Genomic DNA, 26897 nt, shown 5'->3' with positions numbered 1-26897 from the left:
ACTAATTATTCACTGCAAGATTTCCTCTTGCCATTCTGAAATTTTCAACATTTGAAGAAAATGTATACACTAAAAACAAAATCAAAACTGAATAATTGCCTCTCATTATAATATGAATTTTATATTGATATAATATTATAGCCTCTGAGTAACCTTTGAATCATCTTTAAATTTGAATTTTTTTTTTCCTGTACAGGACCTTGTACATGTTAGGCAAGTGCTCTACCACTGAGCTATATTCCCAGACCAATTCTAAGCTTCTTTCTGAAAATATTTGTACCATAGTATAAAGTAGGTTTTAATCTGTGTATTAGAAAATTATAAAACTTAAATTTCTTTTAAAAAACTTCTTTAGGTATGGTTTAAAAATTTGATACTTTTACTGTTGTCATGCATTGAAATATTAGGTTGTGGGCTGGGGTTGTGGTGCAATGGTAGAGCACTTGCCTAGCATGTGTGAGGCACTGGATTTGATTTTCAGCACCACATATAAATAAATAAAATAAAGGTCCATTGACAACTAAGAAAGTATTTTTAAAAAAGAAATGTTAGGTTTTAACAATTACAGATGATCTTCCTACAAATTAAATAGCGCTAGTAAGCATCTAAGGTGTAATTCTATGAAGAAGTTATTTTGAATAATAGATTACTAGTTTTTCCTCCACTCCTAGCAGTGTTAAGAGAATTTTGTAGGTTTTTCTGAGTGATATTTTTTATTAGTATATATAGTGTTAATTGTTACTTGCAATAGTTATTTTCTATTAGGTTGCCACAAACACTAAATTAACAAATACTGAGCTATTTCTCCTAGACGATATGTAGGGTTAGCTTCCTACAAGCCTCTGGTTACATTTGTGTTCTCCAGTCAGTACAAAGCCTGGAGTATTTTAAGTGTGTTTTTAATCAAAAAATGCCTTAAATAATGCATATTGTTAATAATTATTAACATTGAACTCATAGCCAATAGCAGTATAACTTATTCCTGAATGAAGCTTACCTAATACAAATACTCATCTGTCAGATTCCTGGGGAAATTGGTTCCTGGACCCTCAAGGATACCAAAATCCACACGTACTTAAGTCCTTTATATAAATGGTCTTTGTATATAACCTACACAGTCCTTCCATGTATTTTAAATCATCTCTAAATTACTTATAATATTTAAACAATGTAAATGCAATATAAATAGTTGTTGTACTGTATTGTTTAGAGAATAATGACAAGAAGAACATCTATACATGTTCAGTACAGATAATATTTTTTCCCAAATATTTTTATCTGCCATTGGTTGAATGTGGATATGGAAATAACAGATACGCAGGACCAACTGTGTTTTCTCTGTGAGACATATAATAGCCTTGTTGCACGTAGGGACACTAGGTAGCACTTGACTACTACAGCTGGGGACCATTTTAAACAGGAAAATCAACAAAAAGAAGAAAAAATGCAAAAAACATGGCATTAAGTAGACTGAAAAGGGTATTTATTAACAGTATGAGAGCTAAAATAAGAGTGAAGCCTTCTTCGACCTCACCCAGAAAGTACATGTAAGAAGATTCCGATTTGGTACCGTTCTGTACATGTCAATGAATAACTGCAAAAGCACTCCAAATATTAATTTTGGGGTTAAACTACTTTTTAGTGAATAAGGGTTATTCACAAATAGAGAATCCTCAAATAATGAGGATTGACCATATTTAAATGCTAAAACAAGGGAGAAAAATTACCCAGACATACTTTTGTATGAGTCTTGTGAGAATTTAGGAATGGATAAAGGTTTTTATGTCTGAGTTGGCTTTTCCCAAGTGCCCAGGATACAGAGTGCTGAGGGCAAATTCCTTCACTAGGAACAAGTCAGGGTTCCCTATAATTGGGGCTTATTTTCCTACAGCTTTTTAGGATTAAAATTAAGTCTCCCGCTGTTTTTTGTTTTGTTTTGTTTTTAGTAATGGCGTTTGAACCCAGAGGTGCTTTAACACTGAGCTACATTCCCAGCCCTTTTTATTTTTCATTTTAATTCAGGGTCTTGCTGAGTTACTTAGGGCCTTATTAGGTTGCTGAGGCTGTCCTTGAACTTGTAGTCCTTCTGCCTCAGTGTCCTGAGCCAGTGGGATTACAGGTATGTGCCACCATGCTGGGCTTGTCCACTGTTTTTTAAGCAGGCCCAGTAGTTATCACATAAAGGTATTTTACTGGAGAAAAAAGTTAAAGGTGTCAGGGAGAGGTAAATTGTGGATTGTGTGTGTATGTGTGTTGTCTGGGGAATTGAACCCAGGAACACTACCTGGATTCACCACTCAGTTACTTCTGCAGCCCTGCTAATTTTTTAATTTTGAGACAGGGTTTCACTAAGTGCCCAGATTGGTCTTTCACTTGTGATCCTCTTGCCTTAGCCTCTGGAATTGCAGGTGTACACCTGCATGCTGGGCTGAAATTGAGGATTTAAAAAAAGTCAACATTAATATTTTTCAACTTTGAAACTTTGATTATATTGGAGAAAATATGGGTAATCTATTAGAGAAAAACAAGAAGACTACAACACAAAATTCAGAGAAGGAGCAAAATACTAACCTAAGTAGTTAAATTATGTTATGTGAATGTGTAGTTATTATTCCCTAATTAATGGTACATGCTTGTTATAAAAAGTGTAGGTAATACAAATATATAAAAAGCAACAAACAGGAACTGGTTGCAGTGGCTCACAACTGTAATCCCAGCAACTCTGAAGGCTGAAGCAGGAGGATTGCAAGTTTGAGACCAGCTGGGGCATATACATAAGATATACATAAAAATATACATATACATAAATATGTGTGTGTATATATGTGTGTATGTATAGATATGTATGTATAGATATATGTATATGTGTATCTATAGATATATATATATACATACACACACACACACATATATATATACATATGCACAAGGGCTGTGGATGTAGTTCAGTGGTAGAATGAATGTTAGAGCAAGGTCCTGGGTTTGATCCCCAGCACTGCAAAATAAAACAATAAATCACCCAAAGTGATTTATTAAATCACTTAGAAATAGCCAATTTTAATTCACATATAGGAAATATCATTCTAAATTTTCTATAAATGAGGATTGATGATAAGTGGATGGTTGGATGAACAGAAGAAAAATTTTAGTAAGAATAAGAATCCTATATATACTGTTTATAATATAAAAATTTAGTTAAGTTTCACTAAAAGTTAAAAGAAGAAACAGAAGCAATGATTAATTTCAGATAACTATTTCTCCATTTCAAGAAATAATCTTAAAGGTTCATATGAAATTAAGGGCAAAATTATTTAAAGATGAAATCATAGTTCCATTTTTAAACAGTTATCAACTCTGGTAAGAAAAGTGAGGTACTTAGCATTTTTATTTTTCTTTCCTCCTACTCTCTCTGTTAAGGTTTATAGCCTTTATTTATATAGATATTTGCTATCATGATTCCCTTAGTTCTATGCCTTTTTCTCTATCTCTGTACTTAAATGAGTTTGACGATTTCCACCAGTTTTTCAACCATGGTGTTTATATCTCTGTATTTTTTTTTTATTCACTGTTTTGTTTGATTAGATTTCATCAAGTACTTTCTTCAAGAAAAACTCATGGTTAGTATATTTCTTGAATTCTTTCAAGTTTGATAATTTCTGTGTATTGTTTTTTAATTTAAATAAAATTATATTTGGCTGGGCATATTATTTTTTGATTACGATGATGTAATCTTTCTCCCCGCTCCCCTTAAACCTTGTAAGACATAGTGTTCTTGTTTTTGTTTTTAGGCTTGCCTTTTTGCCAGGCATGGTAGCACACGCCTGTAATCCCAGCATCTCAGGAGGCTGAGGCAGGAGGATCAAGAGTTCAAAGCCAGTCCCAGCAATTTAGTGAGGCCCTAAGCAACTTAGCAAGACCCTGTGTCAAAATAAAAAATAAAAAGGCTGTGGATATGGCTCAGTGGTTAAGCCTGGGTTCAATCCCTGGTACCAAAAAAGAAAAGAAAAAAGACTTACTTTCTCTGGTTGGATGCCTAAAGAATTCTCTTTTATTCTTCTTCTTCTTCTTCTTCTTTTTTTTTTTTTTTAATTTTTTCCCTATGGTTTGAACACAGGGCTGATACTGCTAGGCAAATTCTCTACCTCTAAGTTATATCTCCAGCTCATTTTTTTCTTCTTTCTTATTTTTTCTTTGTACTACTAGTGATTGAACCCCTCTATCACTGAGCTACATCTCCAGCCCACCCTGTTGAATTTTTTTTTTTGAGACGGGTCTTAGTAAATCACTGAGACTGTACTGAAACTTGTGATCCTCCTGCTTCAGCCTTCAAGTAGCTGGAATTACAGGTGTGCCTCACCTTGTCGGGCTCTCATTCATTATTTTTGATTTGTTTTGAAGTTTGCTATTTTTCATTGGATGCTACAATATACTCTTTCCTTTTAAATTTTCAATTTTTCTTCCATTTTAGGGAAATTTTCCTGTACAAAATTTCTGAATATTTAAACGTTTCATTTGGTTGTCTTCATCCTTTTATTGGAACTTACTTTCATATTTATCATCTTCTAATATTATAATATTTTTTCTCTCTAGTCACAATTGCTTCCTCAGCCTCTCCTCCAATTGATAATTTGATTTTCAGTCATATCTGTTGTGTTTGTTTCTAATGTACTCAGTTTGCAATACTGTTGCTTCCCCAAACCTTTTTATTTTTTATTTTGAGACAGGGTCTTGTAAAGTTGTTTAGGACCTTGCTAAATTGCTGAGGCTGGCCTCAAACTTGTGATCCTCCTGCCTCAGCCTCTACAGTTGATGGGATTACAAGTATGCACCATTGTGCCCAGCTTGTTGCTTCAATTTTCACTGTTTCCTTAGCAATGCATCTCATCCTGTGTTTGAGTTGATAGTGTAAAAAGCTAATTCTCCTTTACGCTCTTTTTACCTTTATGTTGCTATGTTGTTTTCTTCCATCTAAAATTTAAGGACTATATGTTGTCTCTGACCACTTCCTTCTAGCCTGAAATACGAAGGTGGTAAAATAGTAGAATAGAGATCTACTAGGGTACTAGGGCTAATGTTCTTGTTTGGGAACTTGGGCTCTTATCTCTCATCTCTCCCTCTCTTTCTTCGTTTTTTTTTTTTTTTTTTTAGTACTGAAGATTGAACTCAAGGGTACTCAACCACTAAGCTATATCCCCAGCCTTATTTTTGTATTTTATTTAGAGCCAGGGTCTCACTGAGTTGCTTAGCACCTTGCTTTTGCTGAGGCTGGCTTTGAACCCTCAAACCTCCTGTCTCAGCCTCCCTGGCTGCTGTGATTACATGTGTGTGCCATCCTGCCTGGCATCTTATCTCTCTTTTGAGGTCTTATTATTGATCTTTTTTTTTTTTTTTTACTATTAAAAAGTTTATTTAACAAAAAGTTTAATATGAAAATGTACATGACCTGATTTTTACATCATACCTACATAGACCTTTTGGAGAGGGGATGTAGATTTCTCTGCTAAACAGCCATTTTTATACTTGTTCCAAGGTTGTTTTTTTTTTTCTTTTTTTTGATATTTAATGGTATTTTGTTCCAAGATTTCTAATGTGATGGTACTATTTCCTGTTATTACCACCATTCCATGTTGTTCTGTTCCCCACTAGTTGCCATCTCCATCCATTCATCTATCACAGGACTCATAAGGGGTTCAAATCCCTACAATATTCCTTGAACATGTCTGTCACCATTTAATTTCAATGATAACGTGTTCATAAATGTTTTCAGCCGGAGAGATTAAGCTTTGCTCTTGTTGTCTATTCAGCAGGCTCAGAGATACTTTGAAACAACTGGTCGCCTCCTTCACGCTATCTTGGTCTTATTATTGATCTTGAGTCAAGGCCTACTTCACCTACCTAGAAATATATTCCACTAGTATGGTCTTGTTAAGACCCTCACCATACTGGAGATTCAGCCCAGGTCCTGGTGCCTGCTAGGCAAACATTTCACTACTGAGCTACAGTACTGCCAGCTAAGACTTTTTATTTTAATGGCTTAGTTTCCTCAACTTTCTGAGTTTTGCTTTTTCATTGGTTTTCATTGCTATTTCATTTCTTTATAGAAATGTGTCTTTTCATTTCATTTCATCCTTTCTCCAAACTTTTAATTATTGGTGGGGCTTCTCCAGATTTTATTCATTGACCTTCTTTTCCTCAAAGTGCTTCTGGGAAACAGAGATAAGGCTAGGGAAATAGGAACAAACTAGGAGAGAGTTCCTTACTAGCATATATAGAACCTTGTTCAAATTAGAGAACAGTGCTTTTTTAGTGAGGCTAGGTCTTAAAAGTTGGCAAATAAGACAGGTTGACTTTCATCCTTAGTTTACCTCAGCTAAGCACCCTTGAGCACGGACAACCTACCCAGTCATACTCAAGAGCCTTTTAGAGAGATGGTCCACATTCTGCCAGAATTTTTGTTTCCTGTTTTGTCTAACATTTTTTAAAGTTTGTGACATGATTTTGTATGTTTTTTGTTATTGGGGTGAAAAATATAATTTTTTACTATTTTTTAAGTAATTGTAATACCTTACACTTTGCATTTTTATTTGGAACTCCCCATACATGAGTTTTCAAATTTGATACTCTGAAGCATATTTTTAAAACAATTTTTTGATTTAAAGAAAGCATATTCCTCAGTAGCAATGAGAAAAATATTTGACGTTGTAGAAAGTAAACACCAACATTTGATGATGATTTGATTGTAAGGTGTATTTTATTTTTATAGAAATGTGTCTTTTTGATAGCATTTAAGAGTTGTTTGAAACATTGTCTTTTTAAATATTGGTTTAGGAGTATCTGATTTTAATCTTCGTGTTGCACTGCAAACACTTTTGAAAGAGTATTGTGAGGTGTGCAAATCTCCCAAAGAGAACAAGTTTTGTAGTTTTCTGCAAACATCTAAGATCCGACCTCGGAAGAAAGCAAGAAAGTACCTGTATGCAGTAGGTGAGAACTTTTTAAAAAGTAACAAAAATTATCTTTATTTTCAGGAAGAACTTTTTAATATTTTGTTGTTATTAACATACATGTCAGAATTTGCAAGTGTGTCAGAGGCATATTTAATTTTGCATTTAGGTTACAGATTTGTAAATTGTATTTGTATAATATAGTAAATACATCTAAAAATAAATAGGTACTTATTTTGACATCTGTTATTCTGTGATCTGAACGTTTGGGCTCTTGGATTAGCCAGTTATCAAATGACTGACCAAAGAAACCTTGCTTTAAAAGTTAAAATTTTGAATTCAAGTGAAAAATGAGGAGAATAAATTTCAAAATTTTGAACTATTTATATTGTCATAGATAGACATTTGAGAACAATAGAAACCAGTGGTCTCCAGTATCACGTGCAGTATGATCCATCAGAATACCTGAGGAACATACTAAATTTCTTTTTTAATTTAAAAGCATTAAACCTGATAAATATTTAACATATAAGTGAAATGTTTTCCACATCAATATACATAATATAGTTTTATGTAAGTACTTTATGTATAATTTATAATTGCATATAATTTATGTATAATTTTATATGTTATACATAAATTTTCACTGTTGGAGTGCGTGCTGTCATTTTTTACTGATGGAATATGCAGTCAAAACAAGGATTTCAATCTACTATTTATGGTTGAAAAAGACACTAATGGAAGTCATAGTGAAATTTCCTAACTAAATAGTTAATCAGTGCCTAGATTTATATTTTATCTAACATTCTATTATTATCAAACTGGTCAACCTTCTCAATGCATTTAAGCCACAATCTTTCATGACTTGGCACATTTAAGGATAATACATTTTTTTATATTATTTTTTATGTGTGGCAGCATAAATAAAGCATTTATTTCTTGGTACATAAGAGTTATACTAAATATTTAGAAGTAGGGGGCTAGATTTTTCTCATTACTGCTATTCCCATATTGAGTAGTAAAGGATTTTCTGTTTACTTCCTTTCTTTCTTTTGTTTAGGTGGATATACACGGTTGCAGGGGGGACGCTGGAGTGATAGCAGAGCCCTCAGCTGTGTAGAACGTTTCGATACCTTTAGCCAGTACTGGACCACTGTGTCTTCACTTCATCAGGCACGATGTGGACTAGGAGTAGCTGTCCTGGGAGGGATGGTCTATGCTATTGGAGGTAGTAATAAAAATGTCTTATTTCACTTACTAATCTAGTCGGCTACATTTTTTTACTAGCACCCTCTTCCCCTAACCCCTAGTTCACTGCATTCTTACATGTTTTATATATATATATATATAAAAATATATAAATGCTAGGTGCTGTGTGGTATACATAGATATAGTTACACTCAGTAAATTTTTTAAATTGAATTGCTTAAAGAAAGAAAGAAAACACAATTTGCTGAATGTCAGAGGGATCCTGTGATTTTTCACAAAACAGAATACTTAGGTTTAGTTTTAATGAAAAGTTGTTTAATGTAGTAAGCCATCTATTTGAACTTTACTTGTATGTCTAATGTGTACTTTAGACTTAGCATATCTAAACTAAATTCTTTGATTTCCTCATGTCTTAAATCTGTTTGTTTCCCAGGGTTTACCATCTAGATTTATCTAGTGGCTTAGGACAAACATTCAGTCATACTTGATGCCATTCTTTTTTTTATATCCCATATCCAGTTCACCAAAATATAGGCAGGTATACTCTTCATTGCTATACCTTAGCTTCCTGATGCTATTTTTGTTTCCCTAAATCTATTCTATACATTATGGCCTGTGATATTCTTCTAATATTCAGGTCTGATCATGTCATTGCCATATTCTGAACTCTGAAATGGCTTCCTGTTCACTTCCTCCCCACCCAGGCCCCCCAGTACTGGGATTGTGCCCAGGAGCATTCTACCACTGAGCTACATCCCTGTCCCTTCTTACTTTATTTTGAGACAGTTTCACTATGTTGCCCAGCCCAGACTGCCTTGAACTTACTTTCTCCACCTCCTGAGTTGCTGGGATTATAGGCATGGACTACTGTGCCCAACTTTCCTGTTCATTTTTAAGATCAAATCCAGTCTATCATATCCTTCAAGGCCCTTACATGATATCTGGTTTTTGTCTAGCTCTCAAAGCTCTTATATCTCACTTCTACCATTCTTCCCTTCATGTTTAACTGCACTGTCCCTCTTGCCTTTCTCTTGGAAAAGTTACCTGAATTCTAGTTTAATTGTTTTCGTTTCTCAGTTGTAAAAGAAAGATGGTATAAAACTTATTCAAATATTCAGTGGTGGCTGCAATTTTAAGTGGAATGATAAATTTGCTCTTATTATAGAATTCACGTTTGAGAAATATTTCATGACCTACGTTTGTGAAATTTGTACTACTTTTCTACCAGTTAGAAAAAACAATATGTTTATTTAAAAACTGGACCTCTGATCATGAGTTTGCTTCAGTACTTTCTTAAACATAGATAAGAAGTCCATCAACAATAAGTTTTCTTTCTCTCTATCCTGACTGAATTCAGGAGATTAGAACACGATTATCTTCCCAGGATTCCCAAAGCACTTGACAGTATGATTATGTAGTACTTCACTATTTAGCCTTATAGTATTTGCTGACTGATTCTTGTCAGCCCAGGTGGTTGTGATCTTTTTAACCAAGAACCATTTTTTTGTATCAAAATGAACCTTTTTTTTTTTTTTTTTTTTTGTACCAGAGAATGAATGTAGGGGCATTTGACCATTGAGCCACATCCCCAGCCCTATTTTGTATTTTATTTAGAGACAGGGTCTCACTAAGTTGCTTAGCACCTTGCTTTTGCTGAGGCTGACTTTGAACCTGAGATCATTCAATCTCAACCTCCCAAATTGCTGGGATTACAGGCATGCACCACTGCTCATGGCCCCATTTTTTAGCTTTTTATTATCTGGCATATATTCGGTGCTCAACAAGAAGTTATGCTCAATAAGCATAATTATCATGTTTATATTGACATATAATTCATGAACATGATACTTTTCTTCATTTATTTACATGTTCCTTACTTTAAATTTTTATCCAAATAAAGTTGATAAGTCTTACGTATTGAAGCCTCGTACAATCTTTGGTTAAATTTTCATTTATTATTTATTTTTGTGGTGCTGGGGATTAAACCCACAGCTTATGTGTACACAGCACATGCTGTTACTCTGAGCAACTTCCAGCCCCTAGAGTTACCTTTTTTTTTTTTTAACATTTTTAGTTGTAGATGGACAATGCCTTTATTTTATTTATTTATTTTTATGTGGTGCTGAGGATCGAACCCAGTGCCTCGCATATGCTAGGCAAGCATTCTACCACTGAGCTACTTACTTTTAAGTGTAGTATTTATTTTAAAATTCTATTTTATGTATGTATTTCTAAATTTTCTTTGTTTGTTGCTACATAGGATTATGGTTACATTAAACCAAAAATTGTACCGGGCCAGCTACCCAAACTAATACCTGAAAAAAATATAGTAATGTTGAAATGTAAATTGTGTCCTCAAAATTACATGATTAACTGGGTGTGGCAGCACAGAGCTGTAATCCTGTCCACTCAGGAGGCTGAAGCAGGAGAATCACAATTTCCAGGCCAGGCTCTTCAACTTAGTGAGATTTTGTCTCAAAATAAAAAATAGAAAGGACTAGGGATATAGCTCAGAAGTAAAGTATCTCTGAGTTCAATCTCTAGTACCCACCCCTCAAATTACATGGATTGTTTGAGTGGTAGAATTAAAATGAGAAAATTGTGTCTTTGTTTTATAAATAGGCTTTAATGACAGTGCTGTAGGTTCAAAGTAATGCTTGATGGGCAAATGAAATTAATATTTTAAAATCAGACATAATGGTTAAATTGCTGAAAACAGAATGTTATTGAATATTGTATTCAATATTCTAGTCCATTAGCATTATTAAACCTTTTGATGTGTGTCTCTTATTTAAACCAGGTGAAAAGGATTCAATGATTTTTGACTGTACTGAATGCTATGATCCAGTTACTAAACAGTGGACAACTGTAGCTTCAATGAATCACCCTCGCTGTGGCTTGGGAGTGTGTGTGTGTTATGGGGCTATCTATGCTTTAGGTAATTATGCTGTTCAGTTTAAGGATAACCAATATTACTTGAATTCTTAGATTCTGGTTACTTTACAGATGTTCCTTCCCACCAATAAAAAATGTGTATCTTTTCAGAACTATTAATTCCTATTCTCAAATTTGTATTACTTGAAGAATATTGTCAAATGTGGGGTTTTATTTTGTTTTAATTTTTTTAAACTTTATTTTATTTATTTATTCTTATGTGGTGCTGAGGATCAAACCCAGTGCCTAGAACACACTAGGTGAGCGCTCTGCCGCTGAGTCACAACCCCAGCCCTTGTTTTGATTTGTTTTTACTGGGCTTCTCTATTATCACTCCTTTTGACCTTTTCTTTTTTATTTTAAGTATAAAGTTTTAAAAGGAGATAGAGATAAAATATAGATGAGCTATCCAAAGAAGCACTGTAGCTGACTGGCTAAATCTCATGATTTTAATTCAGTATATGACATTTCTAGCACTCTGTATAGTAGTCTCCCCTTTTTTTCTTTGTCATTTACTCTTTAATTCACTGTATGGAACTCAGTGTCCTCCCCCTACCTCACCATTAAAACCTATTCTGGAAAAGATACCAGTTACCTCAATGTGAATTTAGTCCATTATATTTTATCACTCCCATAAGTACTTTCATTTTACAATTATACCTCAAATAACAGAAAAGAACATTTTTAATTTTAAAAATTGAAGAATGATAAGAAAATACTTTTGGGAGATGAGGGCCTCTTTGAAGCTCCTAAACTCATGCTAAATAGGCAGTTATGCTCGGATTAGGCTTAGAACTAGCCTTGATTAGTATAACCATTCTGAATTTGCAGAAGTCATTTTGAAAGGCACTTTTACAAAATACCTTATTTCCTTTGCAATATGTTGAACTTTTTGCTTCGTTTTACTGTCTAGTGAAGACTAGATAGGGAATGAGTTTTACTTGTAATCATTTTCTAACTTCATGTCATCTTGGACAAATTACCTCTCCCGTTCATGTAATACTCATCCATAATGTGAGGTAGTTAGATAAGATGTTTTCTAAAGTCCTGGTGATAAATAAACTTCCTTTATCCCAGAAATAAACATTTTTTTTATTTGATTGCAGGTGGATGGATTGGAGCTGAGATAGGGAACACCATTGAACGATTTGATCCTGACGAAAATAAATGGGAAGTAGTTGGCAACATGGCTGTGTCACGCTACTACTTTGGATGCTGTGAAATGCAAGGTAATAACTTTATAAACTATTTTTCCCTGAGATATATGTGGAAATATGTGTATGCGTGTGTGTGTGTGTGTGTGTGTGTGTGTGTGTGTATGCGTGCCTGTGTCTGTACACATACACATATTTTAAACTATGTGAGTTTGGGGCTTTATTTTCATAATGATATATTTTAGATCTGTTAGTATTAAATGATTGACATTAGGAGTATAGAAGTTCAATATTTTACCTCATATTATTGACCTTTATTTCAGTATTGCCAAAACAATTTATTTTTTTCTATAATAAACAAAGCTAGATTAAAAATTCCAGATAGGCAGACATACCTGGTTATGCATTTCAAATGTCATCCATTATTATCATTTTCTCTCCTATGAACACCCGAGTTAGTTTTTTAAAGTTGGGGAGAGGGGTTGGGGAGATAGCTTAGTTGGTAGAGTGCTTGCCTTGCAAGCACAAGGCCCTGGGTTCGATCCCCAGTACCAAAAAAATAAAAATTAAAAAAAAATAAAGTTGGGGAGATAGCATCAAAAACAGTTTTCACCACAGGCACAGTGGCACATGCCTGTAATCTCCATGACTCTAGAGGCCAAGGCAGGAGGACTGTAAGTTGGAGGCCAACCTTAGTAACTTAGGGAGACCCTGTTTCAAAATTAAAAAAAAAAAAAAAAAAAAAAGATTGGGGGTGTGGCTCAGTGGTAAAGTGCCCCTGAGTTTAATCCCTGTTACCAAAAAAACAAATGAAAAAACCAAAGAACAATTTTCATGGTTTCTACTTACAGACTTGTTTAGTTTTTTTTTTTTCCCACAATTCAATCCACACAGAATATAATCCTATGACAGATTTGAAAAAAAAGCTGTGTTACATATTAAAATGGTGCATGGACATTATTTTGTCTACTCTTAAGAGGTAGGTAGCAAGCACTGACAAAGAGAACCCAATTCTGTTCAAGGTTAGAGAGCAAATTATATGTATATGTGGAGTAGGAAGCAATTTTCCCATTGTTGTATGACAGCTCAGCCTACTTAGTTTATAATTCATGTTCCTTCTGCTTAGTGGATATTGTACCTTTTCTGATTTCCACCAGCATTTAAATGTTCAAATTATATGATCAGACTACATTTTTATTATTTAACATTATAGTATTCTCTGATTGTATTTAATATATTTTATCTTACCATCTAAAATTAAAGAGGGCTCTTGGGAATTATACCTATTTAAACCCTTTTAATTTATAGATGAGAAAGCCGAAGATGAGCAAAGTTGTGAGTTGTCTTTTCTCATTGGTCATTACTGGCAAAGCTGGAGCTAAAACCCAAGTTTACTAACATTTAATCTGTTCTCTTAAGGTGTCATTCTTTTATAACTTATAGCTCCTCAGTTTAGATCATGAGAAATAACACTAGGAACTCAAAAATAATTTCGGATCATCAGAACCATTAAAACTTGAAGTCAAATTTAATAAGGAACTCTGTAAATTCATTCTATTGTACTTTAGTAATTGATCCTGTTACCTATATATGTAACTATTCTAAATTAAAGTCTCTATTTTATATCCATTTGAGCAACAGGTAAGCTGTTGTTGAAAAGGCAATGTCATTCCCAGCATGCCATTTGCTGGGGAGTGTTCCATGTCCCTTTCCTTTTTTATTTATGGGTGGTAGCACTGGTTCTGGAACCTGAGATCATCAAGCAGACAATTTAATAGAAAATCCTTGTCTGACAAATTATTTTGTTATAATATCATTGGGTCCTTTGAGAATTCAATGTCACTTTAAATTATATCCCTAATTTTTTGCAACCTGCTTAAATGTGAAGGTGAAAATCTAGACTGAAGTTGATTTAAAAAAAATAATATAGTAAGCCCTGGAATTAAATATAGCACTGGCATAGCAAACAAACCATTACTTTTCATTGTTTTATCTTATTTTCTATAGCATCTGAGCAAAAACATTCCATTTCCAGGTTTAATTTATGTAATTGGGGGAATCAGCAATGAAGGAATAGAGCTTCGTTCTTTTGAAGTTTATGATCCACTTTCTAAGCGTTGGTCTCCACTTCCTCCGATGGGAACCAGGAGAGCATATCTTGGGGTGGCTGCCCTCAATGACTGCATCTATTCTATTGGAGGGTGGAATGAGACACAAGATGCTCTTCATACTGTAGAAAAATATTCCTTTGAAGAGGTAGGTTGAATGATTTCAAATGTTTAGAACCTGGTTTTATTTTATTTTTTAATATCCATAAGATCTGTAATGATGTGCTCTATTCCATTAATGAGTTTGATTATTTATTTTTTTTTCTTTTCAAAGGACCAACATTGGTATCATTGATTTATTTTCTATTGATTTTCATTTTCCCTTTCCTTGATTTCTGTTCTTATTTTTTTCCTTTCTCTGATTTATTTGGATTTTGCCCTTCTTTTTCTAGATTCTTAAAGTAGAAGCAGAGATGATTGATCTTTTTTGTATAATGAGCCTTTAAAATTATGTTTTATCAAGCCCTGCTTTAATTGTATTCCACACATTTTGATATGTTATGTTTTGATTAGTATTCATCTTGAAATATTTCCTAATTTCCCTGGTAATTTATTTTTTTGACTAGTGAGAAGTACGTTATTTGGCTGAGGGTATAGCTCAGGGGTAAAGTGTGTGAGACCCTGAATTAAATCCCCAGCACCAAAAAAATAAAAAATTAAAAATAAAAAGGAAAGAAAGAAAAAGAGAAATGTGTTATCAAATTTACAAATGTGTAGGGATCTTTCAGATATCTCTTTGTTATTGATTTCTCATTTAATTCCATTTTGATCAGAGAATATATTTTATATTCTGTCTTGATATGTTCCATGTGGACCTGAAGAGAATTTGTATTCTCACATTGTTGTGTGTAGAGTTCCTATGTAGATTAGGTAAAGTTAGTTTTTAGTGTTATTAAGTCTTCCCTAGTCTGACTGATTTGTCCTACCGTTCTGTCAGTTAGCAAGAAAGGAATGTTGAAATCTCCATCAGTATTTGTGGATTTGTCTGTTTTTCTTTTCATTTCTGTCAGGTTTTTCCTCACATATTTTGAAACTCCATTAGTAGATATGTACACATTGAGATTATTTTATTTTATTTTTTTTTTGTGGTACTGGGGATCGAACTCAGGGCCTTGTGCTTATGAGGCAAGCACTCTACCAGCTGAGCTATCTCCCCAGCCCCACATTGAGATTATTGTATCTTCTTGATGAATTGATACTTTTCTGGTCATAAAAGATGGATACAATACCTTTATTTTATATATTTATTTATTTTTATGTGGTACTGAGGATCAAACCTAGTGCCTCACACATGCTAAGCAAGTGTTCCATCATTGAGCCACAACCCCAGCCTCTTCACTGTTTTCTTAATGAATACTTCAGTGTTTATGTTATTATTATTGTTATTGTTGTTGTTATTATTATTATTGTTAGGTACTTGGGATTGAACCGAGGTCCTTGCTCATGCTAGGCAAATACTCTACCCCTGAGCTATATATCTCCAGGTTCGCGTTATGTATTTTAATGTATCAAATCTACCTTCAAATAGTAACATACCACTTTATTTGTAATATAAAAAACTTACTAAAATGTATCTTTATTTCCCCCTCCCATCCTTGATGCTATTCTTTTTTTAAAATTTTTTTAGATGTTGATAGACCTTTATTTTATTCATTTATTTATATGTGGTACTAAGAATCAAACCTAGTGCCCCACACATGGCTAGGCAAGCACTCTACCACTGAGCCAGAATTCTAGCCCTCCTTTGTGCTCTTCTTATACATTTGACTTCTGTATGTTGTAAGTCTCATGATATATTTTAAGTAATTCAAAAATTTTAATGAGTCTTTTATAATTATTCATATAGTTATCATTTCCAGTTCTATCCATTCTTCTAAAGAGTTGATTTTGTTTCATTTTCCCTTAGTCCCAGGAACTTGCAGTGTTGGGTATTGAACCCAGGACCTCCTGAATGATAGGCAAGCACTCTACCTCTGAGCTATATCCCCAGTTCAAAAATTTCTTAGGATACTTTAGTGCAATCTTTTGGAAATGAATTCTCTGAACTTTCATTTTCTGACCTTTTTTTCCTGTTTTTTTTTTTGTTGTTGTTGTTGTTGTTGTTGTTATTGTTTTTTTGTTTTTGTTTTTGTTTTTTTGTTTTTTTTTTTTTTGCCTTCATTTTGGAAAGATACTTTGTTGAGTAGAATTTTAGGTTGATTTTTTTTTTTCTTTCAGCACCTTGAAAATGCTGTTTAGTTTCTTCTTGCATTGTTTCTGATGGGATGTCCATATTGATTTTTGTCTTTGTTCCCCCACATGTAATGTGTCTTTTTTTGTTGGCATCTTTTAAGACTCTCCCTTTATCATGGTTTTTTAGTAACTTAATTATGATGTGATTTGTTTGAGTTTGATATTTGACTTAGAATTTATTAAACTTCTCAAAGTTTTGGGATTATAGCTTTCATCAAGTGAGAATGCTTTCTGTCTTATTTCTTCAAATATTCTCCAACCTTCTTTCTGTGATTCCATTTATTTGTATATAAAACCACTTGATATTGTCCCACAGTCACTGAGCCTCTGTCAATTTTTTCCCTGTCATTTTTCTTTCTGCTTTAGCCTGGATCATTTCTTTTCTTCTGTCATCAAGTTCATTAATCTTCTACAATGTCAAATCCTATCTATAGAATATTTCATTTCAGATATTATGTTTTTTCAGCTCTATAAGATTTTTTTTCTGTACTCTCTCCATCACATTGGTGTTTTCCTTTAGATCCTTGAGCATATTAATACCTGTTTTAAAGTCCTTATCTGCTAACTTCTTTATTTCTATAATTTTGGGGTATCCATTGATTGTTTTTCTTCCTGGTTTGAATTACATTTTTTCTGCTTCTACACATCTGGTAACTTTTGATTGGATGCTGAATATTGTGAATGTTATGTTGCTGAATGTTTGGATTTTGTTTTCTTCCATTAGTGTTTAGTTTCAGTACATAATTTAATTATTTGCAAATCATATCGATCCTTTTGAGACTTGTTCTTAAACTTCATAGGGAAGGTCTAGCATGGCCTAACCTTCAGGTTTAATTTAAGCTTAATACTAAAGCATAACCCTTCTTGGGCCTCTTTTGAATGAGCCAGGTGTTCTCTTTTTTTTTTTTTTTTTTTTTTATTGTAAACAAATGGGATACATGTTGTCAGGTGTTCTCTTTGCTTTAGTTAGAACTGTAACATCACCCAGCCTTGTATGAGCTGTGAGAATTGTTCAGCCACACACCTGCCATTAGTTGTCTTTGCTTATTCTCATGGAGTCTCACCTTAGCCATGCACCAATGAGTAGTATTTAGTCCAAGACTTTAGGGACTTCTATCCTCTGGCACTGTTACTTGCAAATTTCAGGTGCTTCAGACTCTCTAAAACTGATCTTTGTCTCCTAAGCTATCTTGACTATCATGCTCCACTTGGGATCCCCTTCTTGTGCTACTGTTGAAAAAGCATCCCCAGGTGTGAAAATTGCCTTACTTTTTCCTTTTTCTCAGGGATCACAGATTTATGTTACCAGTTATCCAGTGTCAAAGTACTGTTTCATTTGTTTTGTCCAGTTTTCTAGGTCTTAATGGTAGGAGGGCATGTTCGATAACAATTTATCATGTCTGAAAGTGGAAATCCTTCCTGTGTACTTTTGATATATTCCCATTATCCATTGACCATTTCTTTACTTTCTGTCAAAATAAAACCTTTTAAGTTCATCTTATACTTTTTCTGTTCTAACCCTGGAATCAGCCATTTTTCCAAGAAGCCCCAGCTCCTCTTAGTGAAAAACAGTATTTAGAACTCAGATTTCAGTTCCTAACTGTTCCTGAGGAGTTCCTTCTATGCACTCAGTAAACACAGCTAGGAACTATATGTATGTATGTGTGTGTGTACATATTCAGGCATATATTATTCCATAACTCCGAATATATGTTTTTGTGCCTTTGTATTTTAAAACCATGAGCTCCTAGTGACAGTTTTAATTCCAGTACACTTCAGGTTCTCTCCTCCCTTCCTCCTTTCCATTTTTATATACTACCTTCTCTGTCAGTTAAAAATTTGGCTCCTATTATTATAAATATATTTATTTGTTCATTCAGTTTATTTACTAAATGAAACCAATCTCCCTACCATACTCTGCCTTCTCTACCTGTCACCTCCATGTATTACCTGTCTTGTACTGTCCATGTTCCCTCCATGCTCTCAGTTACTGGCTGGAAGGGAAAAGAAGAAAAAGACAGGAAAAGGTTGGGTGTATCTATCCACTCAGAAATACTTACAGATTTCACAGTATGTAAATAGGAATCAGGCACTGTGCCTGGAAACAAGAACAAACTAAACATATATGACCACTGTTCTCAAGGAAGCTACACTGTAATGAGGAATATGGAGAAGTAAATAGACAATTACATTAAAACACTTTAAATGCTAGGATACTGAAGTACAATGAAGTACAAGATTTGTTATGCCCTAGACTTGTAGGTTAGAGAGACTTTTTCCAATTTTTGATTTTTTTGTGGGGGGGAGACTGGGGATTACACCTGGAGGAACTTAACCACTGATCTACACCCCCCAGCCCTTTTCTATATTTTATTTAGAGATAGGGTCTCGCTGAGTTGCTTAGGGCCTTGCTAAGTTGATGAGGCAGGCTTTGAACTTGTGATCCTCCTGCCTCAGCCTCCTAAGCTACTGGGATTACAGGTGTGTGCCACCATACCCGGCATTTAACAGCTTTATTGGGAAATAATTCAGCATTTTGGTTGTTACTACTTCTTGGCTGTTAAGAACAATGCTGCTTTGAAGATTCAGGTACAGTAAGTGTTCATATGGACATGTTTTTCACTGCTTTTGTGTATATACTTACGAGTAGAATTGCTGGTTCATGTGGTAAATATCTTTAACCTTCTTAGGTACTGCCAGAATGTTTTATGAAGTAACTTCACTATTTTACATAACCTAACAGTATATAATGATTCCAGTATCTCCACATCCAAGGCTTGTTTTTTTTTTTTTTTTTTTTTTTTTTTTTAATAGCTCTCCAATTAGGTGTGAATTGGTATCTCATTTTGGATTTGAAGCAGCATTTCATGAGTTTATTGGTCACTATTATATCTTCTTTGAAGAAATATCTACTTAATTTGTTCATTTAAAAATTGGATTATTTATCTTTTTATTATGCAGTTGTAAGAGTTCCTTATATAATCTAGATGCAAGTCCTTTATCAGATATATGATGTTGCAAAAAAAATTATCTTGGGGCCGCAATTGTAACTCAGTGGTAGAGCACTTGCCTAGCATGTGGGAAGCACTGAGTTCAATCCTCAGCACTACATATAAATAAATAAATTAAATAAAGGTATTCTGTCTACAACTAAAAAAAAAGATTTTTTTAAAAAATCTGGGGGCTGGGGAGATAGCTCAGTCGGTAGAGTGCTTGCCTTGTAAGCACAAGGCCCTGGGTTTGATCCCCAGCACCCAAAAAAAAAAAAAAAAAAAATCTGTCATTCTAAGAATTTTCTTTACTTTTTTTTTGGTACTGGGATTGAACTTAGGGGCACTCGATTACTGAGCCAAAGCCCCAGCCCTATTTTGTATTTTTTTTAGAGACAGGATCTCACTGAGTTGCTTAGCACCTTGCTTTTGCTAAGGCCGGCTTTGAACTCTCCATCCTTCTGCCTCAGCCTCCGAAGCTGCTGGTGTTACAGGCATGCACTACCTCACCCAGCCAAAGGTTTTTTTACTTTCTTCATGGTATTTTTAGGACCACAAATTCAGATTTTGATGTTCAGTATGTTTGTTTCATTTGTTACTTGTACTTTTGGTGTTGTAATTTTTAAAAAATTGCTTAATCTAAGGTCATGAAAATTTACACCTATATTTTTTCTAAAAGTCCCATAGTTTTAGCTCTTGTATTTAGGTCTTTGATTTAATTTTTATATATAGTGTGAGGTAGGGATCTACCTTTATTCTTTCACCTCTGGGCAATTGTGCCAGTACCATTTATTGAAAAGATTATTCTATCCCCATTGAATTGTCATGATGTCTTTTTTGAAAATTGATTGAACATATGTCTTGAGTACTGCAACATTATGATAACTTTTGAAATCAGAAAATGTGAATCCTCCTTATCTTCTTTTAAAAAATTGAGTATCCTTTGAATTTCATATGAATTTTAGAATCAACTTATCAATTCCTGCAAAGAAGCCAGATGAGTTTTTTTTTTTTTTTTTTTTTTTTTTGGTGGGAGGGTGGGGCTTGCATTGAACCTGAGATCAATTTGGACAGTATTGTCATCTTAACAATATTAAGTTGTAATTCATAAACATGGACTATCTTTCCTTTTATTTAGGTCTTCTTCATTTTGTTTCAACAATGTTTTAGAGGGTTCCTTGCAGTTTGTTGTTTTAAATTATTCCAAAGTATTTTATTCCTTTAAAAAATATTTTTTAGTTGTAGATATACACCTTTATTTTATTTATTTTTATGTGGTGCTGAGGATCAAACCCAGTGCCTCACACATGCAAGGCAAGTGCTCTACTACTAAGGTATAACTCCAGCCCTTTTATTTGATGCTATTGTAAACTGAATTGTTTTCTTATTTTCATGTTCAAAAATTCATTTTAAGTGTGTAGAAATGCAGGTAACTTTTGGATATTGATCTTGTTGATGACAACCTTGCTGTCTTTGTAGGTTAGTAGTTTGTTGTGGTGGTTATTTTGTGGAAATCAAACCAAAGGCCTTGCGCATGCTAGGCAAGAGCTGTACCACTAAGATAACCCATTCCTAATAGAGTTATATGTGTGTGTGTGTGTGTGTGTGTGTGTGTGTGTGTGTGTGTGTGTGTATCTCAGGATTTTTCTGTATACAAGACTACATCATCCATTAATAGATATTGTTTTACTTTGTAAATCTGTGTTAAATCTAGATTCCTTTTATTTAATTTTCTTTCCTAATTTCCCTGCTAGAACCTCTATTACAATGTTGAATAGAAGTGGCAAAATGGGGCATCCATATCTTGTAAAGAATAAGGATTTTGATTCTCATTTATGATAAATTTCAAACTTTGGTGATAATTCAAGTAACTTTCACCTTCTACATTGATCTCATTTGGCTCTATGTAATATAGAAAGTGAACTTTTTTGAGGATATTTTCTGTTGCTAATTTTTCTGTATGGTTGTGAAATAAATAGGTTTTAGTTCTAAAATCATTCCTTTTCAATAAGTTACCTTGGTTTTTTAATGCATTAATCTGAAATTATATTGCTATTTGCTATCTACTAAAGTCTTACACCATAGATCCAAACCCTAAAGATATATAATATGCTTCTGGTCTTACAAAGTTTATTTTGAGATCACTTGGACTAAAAAGCAGATGTTCTATTACACAAATAGAAATGGAAAAAAAAACAACAGCAGTACAGAACGAACCTCATGGTCCCTTCGTTCGGGTCTGGGGGCATTTTGTGAGAGCGTAAACGTTAGTTCTAATTATAAACTTAACCCTGAAGCATCCTAATTTATATTAATCAGTTATGGGTATTTTGTGCATTTATCTATCTGTTAAGATGTAGTTTTTTCAGCCTTGTTAGCTTTGTGATGTGTTCCATAATTATAGGTGATCATAACTTTCAAATTTAATATGATCCTTCAATTTCAAAGAATTATCCCTGGTTTTGGTATTTCAGAATTTCATTGAAGTTCTGATTTGTCTGTAATATGTTGATGCTGAACTGGGTATTAAGGTGAAAAGCTCATTGAATCTCTACCAAAAATTTCATTTTTAGCATCAATGTTCACTTTAAAAAAATTTTTTTAGTTGTATTGAACACAATACCTTTATTTATTTATTTTTATGTGATGCTGAGGATTAAACCCAGTGCCTCATATGTGCTAAGAAAGTGCTCTACCACTGAGCCACAACCCCAACCACCAATGTTCACTTTTATGCTTTTAAAAAAATGAGTTCATGGTATACTTCATTTACAGATAACCTATTCTTTGTTACCTAGCCACTTGCCCTAATCATTAGCTTTCTGTTTTTTTGGAATAGACAGTTTTCCTGAAGTAAGACATTAGTAATCTTGTATTCCATAGACTTACTTTCTCAGAACTCCATCCTATATATGATTTCTAGATCATCTCCTGATCATAATTTTAAAAAAATATTTTTAGTTGTAGATGGACACAATATCTTTAGTTTTTTTATGTGGTGCTGAGACTCAAACTCAGTGCCTCATATGTGCAAGGCAAGTGCTGTATCATTGAGCCACAACCTGAGGAGGCCTGATCACAATTTTTAATCAAACATATTTTCCATTATTTTCCTCTAAATTCACTATTTTGTCCATGCCTACTCATTCATTTAAAAATGTTCTAAATGTTTATCTGCCTGTATTGTGAGTTTGAGATTTAAATGTGTTTGAGATTTAAGAAGAACCAGAATACTGACTTCTTAAGAGAGGTACTCTATTACCATTTTCTGATACCACTAACATTTATATTTTTCTCTTTTAACCAGGAAAAGTGGGTTGAAGTTGCCTCAATGAAAGTGCCTAGAGCAGGCATGTGTGTTGTGGCAGTCAATGGTCTTCTGTACGTTTCTGGAGGTCGCTCTTCTAGTCATGATTTCTTGGCCCCAGGTACCTTGGACTCAGTTGAAGTTTATAACCCTCATTCAGATACCTGGACAGAAATTGGTAACATGATCACTAGTCGTTGTGAAGGGGGTATTGCTGTACTATGAAACATGAGGCATAAGAGCACAAGGAACATTTTGAAAATGTATGATCTAACCTTTTACAAATCAAACATATATTTGGTTATAGGACCTTTCATTCTAATGAGTTTAACATGTATTGGTTAGATAAGTGACTGAAGAGTAATTTTCCTAAAAATGTGAATGAGAAAGGATATGGAATATATCCTAAATTAATAAAGAACTCACACAAAATTGCCAGACTTACCAACAATAGAATTGCTGTTTATGCTCTGAAATTGTCCAATTAAAAAGTGTCCTAAAGGGCTCAGGTTGTAACTCAGTGGTAGAGCACTCACCTGGCACATGTGAAACACTGGGTTCAATTCTCAGCACCACATAAAAATAAATAAACTAAATAAAGGTACTGTATCCATCTACAAATTTTTTTTAAAAGTGTCCTAATTGTAAGAATTGTTTGCTAGAAGCTTCTGAAAAATGGCCCTGTTGGCTGTTTTTCCAGTGCAATTCAAATTGTAACATAATCTGTACATTATGTAGGAATAAGATCCATGAGACAGTTTAAAGATTTGATTCAATGCAGAGCATGGTTTTCCATGGCCATAGTTTAACCTGCAGAGAAAAGCTTGTGAAACAAGTTCCTACTTTTATTTGATGGCAGTTTTCATTAGCCCCAAACATTTTATTGGCAGCAGGTATAGTAGGAAGGTGTGTAGCTATTAAATAGGTAAATTTTTGCTTGTTGATAGCCTAAGAAAAGCCTTTACCTCCTCATTTTTTGCTTTGAGTCTGAGAATGCAAGTAGGTAATTGATAGGAGGTCCTTAGTGACAGTCTTTGATTGAAATAGATGTTATAATGGGTGATGGAGCACAGCAAGGCATATTTCACATCTAGATATTTCTTCCTTAATTTCTAGATAGTCACCAAAATTATCTGCTTGGCTTTAGGAAGAGGGACTTTTATTAGATTATCAAGCTTTGTGAAATTTATTTGTACTTAGACAAGCCTAAGTATGAGTTTACTACCAAGTTATTGCCTGGAGAAGGCTGAATTCGTAATCTGAAATCTTTAGTCAGAAACTTTTGAGATGCTAACATAATGCTCCAAATGTTTTGGATTTTGGAACATTTTTAATTTCAGATTTTCAGGATAGGGATGTTCAACTAGTAAAATCTATGTAAATATTCCAAAATCTGAAACACTTTTGGTCCCCAGCATTTCAGATAAGGAATACTCAACCTTGTACTTGTGAGTTTTTATAGATAATGACTCATAAGCTGAAACACCCTTCTCCTCCAAAATTTGTTCTCAAAATTTCTTCCTTTCCCTTGAGAAGCATTCTAAAGAAGTGTTTTATTTTCATTTCTGAAGATTTATCGTGTTTATGGATAATCACTTTTATTCCTACTCGCCATATGTATTAGAAGTTCTGCATACATTAAGGTTAATTCAAGGATTTGATTTCCTATTTCTTTACTAAGGTCTTCCATATATTGTTAGAAGCATCGAAAACTTAATTAGACAGAAAACCTTTGATCAGCATTAAAGACTCTGATCAGAAATTAATCAGCATTAATTTCTAAATGTATTGGTTTAGCCCACAAGGATATTTTCTTTTATAACTTAAATTCTTGTATTAGGAAAAGCTTATGTAGAGAGAAGCCTGTGTCCCCTTCTGTTAGGTATCCTGGGAGTCTGAAGGGTCACAGATGCCTGGTTGGAATCTGTAAGATATCAAAGAATAAGTATCAAGATGATCTGTAGACTACATAAGCCCTAACTCGCATGCCTTTAATATTTCTAGTTATAGAAAATCTACCTTCTGGTTCAAAGCAGATTTACAAAATACTCCTACAGTTTCATTCTCATTATTGCCTACTAACCTACCTAAAATGGCACTATGAAGAGAGATGTTTTACACTGCTATGGCAGAAATGTAATATCAAAACAATTCGTGTTTAGCTTTAACAGGTCCAGATTACTGAAAATAGTTATGTGTAAAACATGCTTATTGTTTCCCAGATAATGACAGATTTTTTTAAAAAATGTACTAATAAAGTATCTAGCTTTTTTCTTTTCCTTGTATTACTTATTAGTTTATTAATTGCATTTCTGAATTTCCAAACTGGTGTAGGATTACATATTTAGTTTTACACTTAATTCCATTTTATGAGCAACAATTAGTCTTTCCTTGGGGCTGAGGTTGTAGTTCAGTGGAAGAGTTTGCCTAGCATGTGTGAGGTACTAGGTTCGATCCTCAACACCACATAAAAATAAATAAAATAAAGGCACTGTGTCCATCTATAACAACAAAAGAAAATATTTTTTAAAAATAGTCTTTCTTCAAAATATTTGACAATTCAGTATGCTTCTAAATACCCTGTTTAGTACAGGCACAGTAGCACATGCCTGTAGTCTCAGCTACTCTCAGAGGCTGAGGCAAAGGATCATTTTAGGCCAACAGTTTGAGGTCATCCTGGACAACATTTGTGACACTGTATCTTGGGGGTAAAAATAAATAAGCAAGTAAACAAATAAAAAGTACAATAAATGTACTGATGAGGAAAAAAAATAAAAAGCCAGACATAATGGCACATACCTGTAATCCCCGCTACTCAGGAGGCTGAAACAAAAAGAAATAAGTTCAAGGCCAGGCTGGACAACTTAGCAAGACCCTGTCTCAAAATAAAATAAAAAGGGCTAGAGACATCATAGCTCAGTGGTTGAGCATTTGCCTAGCATGTTCTGGGCCATGGGTTTAATCCCCAGTACTACAAAAGAAAAAAACAAACAAAACAAAAACCCCCAACCTGTCCAATGTACTTAATTGAATGTACTTAAAAATCAGTTTTAGGAATACATTAATTCACCTGTAAAATAGCAATTTTTAAGTGAAATTAGGCAGTTATCTTAAAAATGACTTGTTCATATTTTGGAAGTTAACATAGTTAACTAAGGAAAAGTTCAGTATTGTATGCATGCAGTTTAGAAGCAAAGAAGTTCCTCATCTAAATACTGGAGCTGAATAGAATCTGAGTTACAGATTAACCTTATTCCCTATGTAAAAGCCCTATCTCTGAGTAAAGTCACATGCTAAGGGGATTAAGGAGACTTTAACCCACAATTCAACCCATAAGAAAGTAAACAAAATTACTGCTCTAATATATCTCTTCACAGTAGGAATCATTGGAACAGAAATCATATAATTTATGTTAACTGGTAATTACTTGTATTATACAAAGATAGCACACACCAAGTGATATGATTTTCTGATTTGTCCTTAACACCACATATTTCTTGTGAAACTAGAAATTCAAGACTAGATTTTCAAATTAAAATCCAAGGTATTGCTTTTGCTTTTTTTTTTTTTTTTAAAGCTTCTCTATCAATTAAAAGATGTAGAACTACAATAGAATACTAAAATGGCTATACTTGAGTTTTATCATTTATATGTAATAATGATTTTGTTTTTTGCTTTGTTTGGTGTTAAAGAGGTAAAGTTGCATCTATATATACCATGCCCAGCCTCATAAAAACTGGTAGGTATCCATCTCTTCTTTAAATATAGCTCTCCCTCATGATATTGTTCCCTGTTGACTCTAGAGCCACAGATCCTCTTAGCTCATAAAACAAGGTTATACCAGGTAAAATAAGCTTGGACATAAAATTCCCAGGGGCAACTGCAGTGAAAATGCCATACAAACACCTATTTTTAGGCACTCACAGATGCACATTTTCTTTGTGAAATGGGAGAATATGTGTTATGTTTTAATATTATTTTTTTTAATTGGGAAATTTCTGCCCTGAAGTATATGAAAA

The 26897-nt window shown here is 33.7% G+C and overlaps 1 protein-coding gene across 9 annotated transcripts in view; it reads left to right on the top strand.

Moving 5' to 3' along the window:
- IPP (intracisternal A particle-promoted polypeptide) overlaps positions 1-26897 on the top strand; it is a 61825-nt gene that overhangs the window by 8412 nt on the left and 26516 nt on the right. For 2 of the 9 annotated variants that reach the window (XR_013760025.1, XM_079115984.1), the window contains exons 4-10: positions 6829-6984; positions 8005-8172; positions 10954-11091; positions 12194-12316; positions 14277-14497; positions 22879-22999; positions 26571-26617. Coding sequence is in view for 5 of the 9 variants with exons in the window: in XM_079115984.1 (XP_078972110.1) it covers positions 6829-6984; positions 8005-8172; positions 10954-11091; positions 12194-12316; positions 14277-14497; positions 22879-22999; positions 26571-26611 (968 nt within the window). In the remaining 4 variants the exon portion in view is untranslated. Of the gene's footprint in view, positions 1-6828; positions 6985-8004; positions 8173-10953; positions 11092-12193; positions 12317-14276; positions 14498-22878; positions 25164-26570; positions 26618-26897 lie in introns of those variants that run through there. The other 7 variants (XR_013760026.1, XM_079115983.1, XM_079115981.1 and 4 more) reach the window with 5 other exon arrangements.

This window comes from Sciurus vulgaris, assembly GCF_902686455.1.
Source record: "Sciurus vulgaris genome assembly, chromosome: 1".
NCBI lineage: Eukaryota > Metazoa > Chordata > Mammalia > Rodentia > Sciuridae > Sciurus > Sciurus vulgaris.
Note: the sequence above shows the minus strand (reverse complement) of the source record. Positions and strands in the feature narration are given on the sequence as shown.